Source organism: Agrilus planipennis, unplaced genomic scaffold (assembly GCF_000699045.2).
Source record: "Agrilus planipennis isolate EAB-ADULT unplaced genomic scaffold, Apla_2.0 scaffold75, whole genome shotgun sequence".
NCBI classification, from domain to species: domain Eukaryota; kingdom Metazoa; phylum Arthropoda; class Insecta; order Coleoptera; family Buprestidae; genus Agrilus; species Agrilus planipennis.
In genome coordinates, this window is record NW_020439028.1 from 770,158 (window position 1) to 781,126 (window position 10,969).

General features: G+C 36.5%; 1 protein-coding gene across 5 annotated transcripts in view; it reads right to left on the reverse strand.

Moving 5' to 3' along the window:
* LOC108736016 (glycerol-3-phosphate dehydrogenase [NAD(+)], cytoplasmic) overlaps positions 1 to 1,603 on the reverse strand; it is a 24,188-nt gene extending 22,585 nt beyond the window's left edge. Inside the window, exons 1-2 of one of the 5 annotated variants that reach the window (XM_025976467.1) lie at positions 1,318 to 1,603; positions 1,012 to 1,189 (exon numbers count right to left, since the gene is read on the reverse strand). In XM_025976467.1, coding sequence (XP_025832252.1) covers positions 1,012 to 1,189; positions 1,318 to 1,577 — 438 coding nt within the window. In that variant the 5' untranslated portion in view covers positions 1,578 to 1,603. The remainder of the gene's footprint in view (positions 1 to 1,011; positions 1,190 to 1,317) is intronic. The other 4 variants (XM_025976464.1, XM_025976465.1, XM_025976466.1 and 1 more) reach the window with 4 other exon arrangements.
* Positions 1,604 to 10,969: the final 9,366 nt, after the last annotated feature.

The following is a 10,969-nucleotide window of genomic DNA, read 5'->3' on the forward strand; positions in this document are numbered from 1 at the left end:
ATTAAGAGATAAATACTTCATTAAACCAAAAACTAGTTCAACCTGTTGTTGTTAGACTCCATCATGATATAATTCATAAGTTGTTAGTAATAATTGTAATTCTTTTATAGAGGCGACTTACTAGTTTAAATATTAACTCCTAAATCTAGTATTTTATTTTTATTATTATTAATGAATTATAGCCTTGATAAAGCCTATCAGCAATAAGCAAAACATTGTATCTAGTTTTTGATTAAATAAAGTATTTATCCCTCAAGTTTAGCTGTCATTTCAACATTATTTAAGAAAATTTAACTTCAGTAAATTGTAAGAATGCATATCAAATTTTGATTTTCATATTAGTTATTAAACTATTTGGTGTAAAACATATTTATCAGTAACAATTCAAAATTACAAGCGACAACACACAAAGTCTATTAATGCATACTGTGATAAGATTTGTCAAGCTGTAGGAAATTTTTCTTTTGTGTAATCTGTGAATTTTAATCTGTTGTACTCTTTTGCTTTACATAAGGTTAATAGAGAGTAAAAGTTTTACTAGTAAAATTATCACTGTATTTCAAGGTGACATTATGTAAAATATTTAATGACTGTTTATTTTCTTTTTGTTTCATAACATTAAAAATGTTATGCCCGTATCAAAACTTCCTACTGCAGCAATCTGAACAATGTATACTTTGCTTTACTCAAGAATATATTTGTAAATGACTTATTTAGCAATACTTTTTGAGGTTGTAAAGGACTTTACTTGAACAGAAAACTATCCATAAACAGACAATTTCAGCATCGATAACCTTCACATTAACTTATCCTTGAAGTAGGTCCCAATTGTCTGATTGCCAAGATTAACTATTTATAAATTTCAAATGATAGACCTTCTTATATAAAATTAATTCTTAATGACTGTTTTGTCGATTATTATCAAAATGGGTTAATTCAGGGATAACTTTTTAAAATAATACATTACACATAACCTAGAAAAATAAAAAATAAATAAATTAAACTACTTACGACATTTTCAGGAAGTATATGTCCCGGCAAATATTTTACATTTTCGTGTGTCTCATTGATGATTTCCGTTAATTTCTCTCCATTCATAATTTCTTCATACACATACATTGTAACTTCATTATCAAATTGTGGCAGTTTTTGTACATTTTTACCAATTATTTTGGCTATAGCAGAACCCCTAAAATTTATTAAATAATTTAAGAAATAGTAGTTTAAATGTCGAAATTAAAATTGTTATTTAATAATCCAGAAAACAATTAAAAATAAATCCAGCATGGCAAAAAACAACTCGGCTTGACAACTTACCAGTTACCACTGCCTATGATACACACTTTCTTTAGTTTGGAAGGCATTTTACAGAAATTTCGAACTGCGTGCACTGCCCAAGTTGAACGAATTAAATTGAAGCGATAATTGTTAGCGCCAAGTACGACGGTCGTACTTGATATAAACAATTTACAACAAATTTTTGTTGGAGAAAAACATTCGTTGCTTATGCGCTTTGCACTCCCTGCTCTTCGACCAATAATAAACGAGCATAAGCAATAAGACGTAATTTTTATCATTTGATAAAAGCAAGATAAAGGTTTAAAGTACACTAATAAATAATCGTAAGTGCCGTTAGATTGGTAAAGAATTAGAACGCGAATAGGTTTATTATGCGTTAATTAGTTAATTAGATACATAAGTACTTTAGAACAACACCTGAGGTTCAACTATAATTTTTTAGTGAATGAGGGAAAAATGAAAACAATGTTAGATATATATTGTTACTATTAATAGGTGGGTGTGGATCGGTTATAGAATGTAAATATTGTATACCTATGCATGTGCTTATCGCACATGCGAAAAAATTTACTCAAGTAAATTCACAAATATTGTAAACCTTAATTCAAAAATGTTTTCAGGTAGCTTCTGTAATGTCTGTATGTATTTACCTAGTTTGTAATTGTATAAGTAACTTTTAGGTCTTTTTATTTAGTAAGTACTTACCTACAAATTACGTATTGGAATTGTATTCGAATAATTTAAATATTCAAATATTTGAATATCCATAATTCAAATAGGTACTTTGAAAAAAAATTATCTGAAATTTAAAAATTTATTTATTCAAATATCCAAGTATTTGGAAACTTAATACTTGGGGGATTACCTTATTAATAATTTATATTTTGTATGTAGTTGATAAGTTTTATTTTTTTAAGTGCTTGTTTTTGAATAACAATACAATTACGTATTATACTAATATTAATATTAAGTGATCAAATCAGCATGCTTGTATCAAGATCTCGGATATTCAAATATAGGATAATATGGATATTCAAATGAAATTATAACAAATACTTGAGAAATACCGACACCTAGTACATATGTAAGAAATGCGTAATGTGTTAATTTTGATTCCCTATTGAAATGTAGTGATAGTGACCTAAAAGTTTGTGTAAATGACATATTTTGAGTATATGACTTTGACGTCCCTCAAAAAATGTAAAGCAAAAAATACATTTGTAAAAATTATAGATTACGAATATGTAATTTTATAATACGTTAAAATGGATACGATGCTTGATATGTCAACAATACACCCACAAAACTGTAACCGGAGGCACTTCCAAAATTTAAATACAATCTTATCGTCTTCTCGGATAATTTAAAATCACACGCAATATTTTATTACCAAAGGTCATCTATGTTTTCACATCTTACAAAAGTAGTTTTTATTACTTTTTGTCCTTTGTTCAGGTAAATCTCAGAAATGTGAGGCTCATGACTACATAATTTAATCATAGTCATATTACAAAGGTGATAGTTTCATTTTGCAGTGTTGTTGAGTAACTACTTAATTATTTCATTATTTGTTACTTCCTATTTTTTAATTACTTAACAGTTTATGATTACGTTTTCAATAATTTTTTTTAAATGAAGCATTGGTGATGAATTTCATAGTCAGTGGAGATGAACTTAATAGTAATTATTACAAAAAGGACAAACTCGAAAAAATTTTGGCTTTCTGCTTCGTAAGCATAGGTTATTTGTAAGTAAAGCGAAACGTTTGTAATTACAGACAGCACAGAAAGTCACGTCAGACTACTATGGACTTTTTGATTATTATTTTTAGCCGCTCTGAGCAAAAATAATATATGCTGTCCTTTATTACAGTGACACCTCTTAAATAAGTTCAAATAAGTTGTAGCTTGTGGTTTAGCTATTCCACAGAAAAAATCTTTTGTGATTTTAGATAATGCTAATCGAATAATACTTAATCAATATAATCAAACATAAATAATTCTGTGTTATTAACGTTTCTTTACGTTACCGTAGTCGAGTAAAAATAACTGATAGTTAAACATGGGAAAATGATTTTTACGCATACCAAACGCGGATTTGTAGCTGTCAAAGACAGTCGGTTCTTATGAATTGTTATTTAATATAAATTGAATATACTTAACAATACTTAGAATGTAGAAACGAGAATAAAAGCCATAATTTCAATCAAAAATTAGGGATTACAACATAATTACAACACAAACACGGTTAAGCCGTGTGGTCGTACTGACGGTGATACCATCATGCCATCAAGAAAATTTATCGAGGAACGAGTGTCTTTCTTTGGTGCTGCGGCGCGGGGGTGGATTGGAAGCCCTTTTTTGACAGCAACGGCGCCATAATCATAAGTGATGCTCTTTTTCTAGTGGTGTCGGCTGGTAGTGCGCAAAACGAGAACTTTTTTCGGAGTTGCCTTCTCTTTGAAGGTTAGATCGATACAGAGGAAGTAGACGTAGGAAGACGTATTTTTTCAATTGTACCTGAATGTCGTAGAAAAATGTTCTAAATTTAAATATTATGTACTGAATAATAAAAACCGAGGGATATCCCTGCGGTGGGCACCGCTCTCCCGCTAAAACTCGTCGTAACCCGTAATCAATTGTTACGAACGCTGCACAAGCATAACCCCATAGATTCATAACCCATACCAATCAACCAGATAGGATAAGAAGACCGAATAAATATTGGAAATGGTCGTCGGTTTGATTCACATTTTTTATTTATAGTTAAGGATGTGGGTTGTTCTAGTATTAGGGAAATGCGAAGATTAGCTCAGGATAGGAAAGAGTGGAAGTACCTGTCCAACCAGTCTTAAGACTAACGACCTTATGATGATGAAAGAAACTCTATGTGGTCAGTATTCTGTCGGAACTGCCAGACTCTTGTTGGATCTCATCAGCACGTCGTAAGTAGTTTCAACAGAAAGACCAATTCTACCAGCTGCCCTAACACATTTTTTATTTATTTCCGAATGTACAATTTAAATGTAATTAGCACAAAAGTGTACTAATAATGATGAAATTGCACTTTTGCACAAAAAAAGGCTGAAATGTTCTAGATTGGTACAAGTGTACCAACTCTGGCAACACTGGTCGTTACTGAAAGAGGAGTCTCGTCAGTGGACGTTGCAGCTGATGCGTCCGCCGAGCTGGAAATATTTGAAAAGGTGTTAGACTATTATCTATGGTGTTAGATTCGTTGTGGAGTTGGTTCGGTGTTGACCGTTTATGCGCTGCATTCCTAATCAAATTAATCCTTTTAAACACGTGGGAACGTTCTTAAAGGAAAAGGACATTCTTTTTGTAATGTGTCTGAATACTGGCGTAGGCATGATGGTCTAAACGAGGTGGAGGTGACTGGAGAGGCCTCTAGTGGTTGTATATGATGAAAGAGTCGCTAGGAACCCACAGAGCCCTTTCGTCGAAGAGGCTTGGTGACTCTCCCTAAATGTCAGATAAATGTGCAGCAGGACTACCGGAAGACGATCGAACCACGGAGCTCCGAGATCAAACATTAGGGAGAAGCTTTAAAATTGCTATGTGCGTGTTCAACTATACCATTGAATTGTAATGATCTCTGCACTGAGACCTGTGGGATTTGAGACGGTAGTTAAGTGAGAGAGTGTTGGCGTCCATGATGTCCTTACATTTGGCTTGAACCAGTCCAAACTCTATTCACTTACAAAACTAAAACAACCGCGAACACGTGATCACCTGGACAAACTTGTTTTTCTCTTTCTGTTATTACATGTATCTTGATTTATTAAGTATTTTCTCACAACTTGATCCAAGGAATTCAACAAATATATAAAACTGTTATGGTGCGGTGCGAATAGTTGTTGTTTCCAGAATATCTGCTTGTGTTGTAACTTTCTCTGTACGACTTCCTTTGGGAGAAGCGAGATAACGGAGCCAAGTTCGCCGATAAGTCAAAAACGTAAAGGGATTTTCTGTTGGGATACGGTAGCGCTGACTTCCGCCATCTGAATAGGAGGTTTTATTAGAAGTTTCTATTCTCTATGAATAGAGCAAGAGAAGGTGCATGATGATGGTAGTTGCGCCTAGTTGTCATGGGCGCGGTGGTACCACCGCAAGTACCTGCCTTCTTGATTCGTTGCAAATAGTTTGCTTTGAATCTGACTGTTTAATCTTAGTGGTATAGACGTTGATTGTCCCCGTGATACCTGACAAACAAGTGTTGCTAATTCACGAAGATGTAGGGCATCCAGGGCCTTGGTCGAGAAGTACGTTGTGGGAGTAATGCATTGAAGTAATGCGTTGAATTGATGACTGCGGCGATTAAAAAGTTGCAAATAACCAACGATTATAGGTGGTAGGAGATCGAACACATTAACCCTGATGACATTGTTGGGGCTGAGACGGTTTTTCGTCACTCTGTTCAAGCAATATGAATAATTTGTGCAGCTAATGGTCAACGAAATCGTTTAAGCATTCTCTTGTTTCTTTATCCGCGTAATCGCTAGTGTCTAGAAGTTTGACTTGATTTAAGTTATAATAGTTTAGTTTTCACAGATAAGTTGGCAAGTGAAATGGTTAGGTGCCCATTATCTTAACGTGCTTGTTATCGACGGTTGGTTGTTGCCCCTTGTTTGGATATATCGTATTTACTTGATCTGAGAACATTTCATTTATAACAGAGCTTTTATTTGGTGCAATTTAGGCAATAGATCTTTTAGGTTGCCCAGATGGCTCTCATCTGTTTACGGTAAGGGTCAGTTTTTAGGTATAAGATTTGAAAACGTCAATTTGTTACCTACCTACTGTCTAAAAATAACTTATTAGCAACCGAATTGGTATAGTTGTAGGTATATATCAACTCTAGATTCTATACTTTCTTCTAAAATTGTAAGTAAATTTTTTAAATAGCATGTGTAAAAACTGTATATTGATGAGAATTTACCGCCTAAGTGTGGTGCAGTCTGCTTACGGCGGGCCCTCAAACTATAAGTAGTACGCTGTCTGCTTGGTCTGCTCCTTATGCGACCGCAACTATGTCACTGCCGAATGCAAGGCAAAAGATAAAAAGGATGGTACCCCTTCCTGCGCTAACTGCAAAGGACACCATCACGCTACATACTGCAGCTGCTCCAAGATCCCGAAGAGAACTGTAACCTTCAAAAATCTCTAACTCCCCCCAACACTTAAAAAACCGCACAAACAGCGCCCCGTCCGACAGCTCTCACCGGAAAGACCCCCCAAAATCCTACGCCAGAGCAGTGACAGCAGCTCCCCCTTCTTCTCAAAAACACAATGCGTCCCCAAACACCCCTGCAGCTTCTACTCTAGAACAGAGAATATCGGTAAATAAATCGAATTCGAGTTTAAGAGTTTAAATATACTTAAAAATGTAGGGATGAGTTACAAAGATAGAAGAGTGATACTTAGTGCGTATAGAGAGCAACAGGTAGTTATAGAGCTGGGGTTCCAACGTAGAGAAGGGAGTCAGGCAGGCATGCACACGCCCACCGCTACTTTTTAATCTATTCATCGAAGACGCGATCAACATCATTAAAGACAGTAATGTAGGGATAGATATACAGGGGAAAATGATTAGTACGCTTAAATTTGTAGATGATATAGCAGTATAAGCATCTAGCAAGGAGGACTTAGAGATAGCTTTAAATAAAATGGAAGCGGTACTGACAAAAAAGTACTGTATGAAAATCAATAAAAGTAAAAGTACTGGTATGCAAGGGAAGGAAAAGTAGGGAAAGAGCGAATATAAAGATAAAGACGAAAAATTAGAAGAAGTGGCTGATTTTAGATCAGTCAAGTGAGATAAGTCAGGACGGAAGGAGTAGTACGGATATAAAGCAGAGGATAGCGCAGAGTCGTGTCGCCTTCAATAAAAAGAAGTCACTTCTATACTCGCGAACGGTTTATTTAGAAATTCGAAAAAGGTTGCTAAAGATGTATGTTTGTAGCGCAGCCCTGTACGGGTGCCAAACATGGACAGTAGACGTGACGGAATCGAAAAGGTCAGAAGCGTTCGAAATGTGGTATTTTAGGCGAATAATGAAATAAGGTTAGAAATGAAGAGGTATTAGAAAGAATAGGAGAACAGAGGGCTCTACGGAAGTCAATACGAAATAGGCGAGATAGGCATGAAGGTCTAGTCAGAGACACATTAGAAACATAAATGGCAGTAATGAGGGTTAGAGGTATACTTAAATTAGATTACTGTTCGCAAATAGTTAAGGATATGGGTTGTTCTAGTTTTATGGAAATGCGAAGTTTAGCTCAGGATAGGAAAGAGTGGAAGTACGTGTCCAACCAGTTCTAGGACTGACGACCTTATGATGATGAAGTCAATCGGTGTTACCTGCGTCACCGAAACTCATTTGTCACAGAAAATCAAACTTTTCACCCCAAACTTTTCATCCTACAGAAGGGAGCGTGAAAACGATGGTGCCGGTGACGTAGCCATTCTTGTTAAGAATTCTTTAAAGCACAGGCCTATCTTTTTGGCCACAAAATCCTTAGCAGTCGGCATCGAAGTCTCACTAACATTCGGCCCTCTTAGAATTATCTCTCTATACTTCTCACTTTAGGATAGAAACGTTTTTGTACTCCACGTTCTCCTTTCCCCAGGCATTCCAACTATCGTTATAGGCGATTTCAATGCTAAACACGTCTTTTGCGGCTGTCGACAAACCAATAAAAAAGGCACCCTTTTTCTTGCCAAAGTTCTCGACTTCAACCACACAGTTGAAGCCCCCTTACCCCACGTTCCTCCTTGCCCTCCATAATCAATTCCCTGACATCCTCGACATTCTTGTCACAAAAAATTTTACGCTTTATGCCGATCCTATTGTCCTTGACGCACTTAGCTCGGACCACCTTCCAGCTCTAATTGAAGTCGGCCGCCCAGTCAACAACCCCCCTAACCCAAATACTTCACTAGACTGGCTCCAATTCGCACAATAGCGAAACTCGCCTTAGCTGTGAATCTCCTGCGTAATCGAGCTCTCCACTACCTCCCACGCCACGTCCGCCCCAGATAAAACCCTCCCCGCAGACATTCTTTCCCTCTGTGGTAAAAGCACTGCAATACCGCACATAGTGCCGAACTTAACGCTCTCCAGCGAGAACTTAAAACTTGTCTCAAAGAATTCCGCAGAGCCTCCTTCGATGAATACATCGCCCAGGCAGAAAAACACCCTAAAAGCAAGTGGAAAGTGATCCGCTCTTTCCGAAACAGAGCTCCCCACCTTCCACCATTAAAGCAAGCACTTCAGATGAGGAAAAAACTGCAATATTCGCAGACTCTCTTTTTTACCAGTGCTCCCTACTATCCAGCCCTATCGATCTTGCCGAATTTCACGAGTGAATCAAAACCACCTCTCAAAACTTCCTCCCTACTGTTCCGAAATCAGACACTTTTCCCCCCCATGAAATCTTACACACCATTAAATCTCTGAAACGGAGAAAAGCCCCTGACGCGGACAGAACGGTGTCTTAAAGGCCCTGCCATCAAAACACGTAACTGCACTATGTAATATCACAAACGCTATCATACGGCCCCACCATTTCCCTATGGTCAGACAAAGTCATCTGTCTCCCCAAAAAAGGGAAGTCCCTCAGCTCTCCCTTAAGGCCCATAAGCCTGCCCAGTTCGTTTAGCAAAGCAATTGAGACCATTCTTTTCGATCGGCTTTTACACCACATGCAGCAAAACAACCTTCTCCCCAATTATCAACACGGTTTCCATTATTAGGGCACTGGCCACCAACTTCTTCGCGTATCCGAATACATTTCCCATAACCTTGACATTACACCTCCATATTTTTTGACGTCCAGCAAGCCTTCGACCAAGTCTGACACGAAAACAACTCCATCTTCCAACAAAAAGAAAGTTCGTGCGTTTTCCGCAATCATCATTTGCTTACCTTCTTTCCCTGAGGATTTATTGGTGTTTTCAATAACTTGCCATCGTCTTTTGCTGTTTGTCTTTTGAAATTAAAAATTTCGAGTCTTGACCACATGTGCATATCTTGGTTGTTTGTAATCTTAGAAGAAAACAACTATTATTTTCTTTAGGATTTTTTTTACATAGAATACAGTGGTGTCGGAAAAATTAAAAAAGAAGCGTCCCCTTTCGAGTTATGTATTTTTTTTAAATAGGAACTACAGTTGCATTTATATATAATATGTGCGGTCGTATTCGATGGGTAAGCATTTAATTACGAAAATGATCTTTTGGTGTTTTACCCCTTGCATTTTTTACATTGGTTTCTGGTAGGCGTTTGCCATCTAAGTAATAGTAATTGTCCGTTGATTATTTTAACGATTCATTCTTATCTATAACCTGTAGTTTTATTATTATTTGGATAGATGAAGCCTTCATTAGCAGTGCCAGAATTTTCTGGTAATAAGCACTACTGATGCGATAGTAATTCTACTCGTACCGCCGACGTTAGATTTCAAGGAGGGTTTGAATTCAGTGTTTCGTGTACTCTAGCAGGCGATCGTGTCTTAGCTTATCACTTGTATCAAGAGCATTTTAATGGCCAACTGTAACTGTAACATTTAATCGGACTGAAGCAAATAGCAAGTTCTTTCAGCAAAATGGTGCCCATCCTCAAACACCAAAATCATTGAAAGCATTAACAATTCTGATATGGTACCAGAAACATATTTCAATAGTCATCCAGAAAGAAGACAACCCCATAGACCTATTGTTATCAATTTATAATTCAACTCTTGTGCATCAAAATCCTAATTCTAGTAATTACTTTGGACGAAAATGTGCCACTTGGTTGCAAATGCTTTAGTAGGATAAGCTCGTTTCATACGAATTGCTATGTAACGAAATCATGCAACGCATTTTCCCCGCTGTCTGTCCCTATGTATGCTTAGATCTTTAAAATTACGCAACGGATTTTAATGCGGTTTTTTTAAATAGAGTAATTCAAGCGGAAGGTTTATATGTATAATACATGCATAATATAGCAGAGAAACACTGATAATTTTAGAGGTTTGTAATGTGATGTCGTAAATAAACACATTCTTTTGCGTTTACATTGCAAACGCTGGCTGAACCCTACGAGATAGATCAAAATAATAAACTACAGTATTGTACACCTTAAAAAGGTCTACAAAAAAATCCGCGATGGTATATGTCTATCTCTTCGGCTCGGGTGGCAAACATGCAGTCTGAGACAACCCTGATTCTTCCCGAGGTACGTATACTATTTTTTGTCATGTTTGTGCGGAAAGCTCGTTATTAAATTGATAGTTGGCGAAATAAGAGTAAATGATTTAGAGGTTAGAAAGACATTGTCATTGAACAACTGATTTTTGCGCATGCCCATAAACTTCAGCGCATGCGCTCAAAAGACTAATTTCATTGCCTCCCGACTAAAACACGGCTGAAAAGAGGCCATTTCTTCCCTATTTCATAGCACGCAAAACGAGCTTTCCGCGCTAACATGACAAAAAATACATTTTATAATAGTATATTTTTTACTATCAGCATTGCACCCGTGCGAAGAATAGTGTACAAATAATACCATTAAACCAATTCCTTAACCCCTATCCCGGTATGTTTGTGTGTTTGAAGAAGTTTCACTTCAGTAGCGTGTTGTATAATTACACGTTGTATTTTTTTG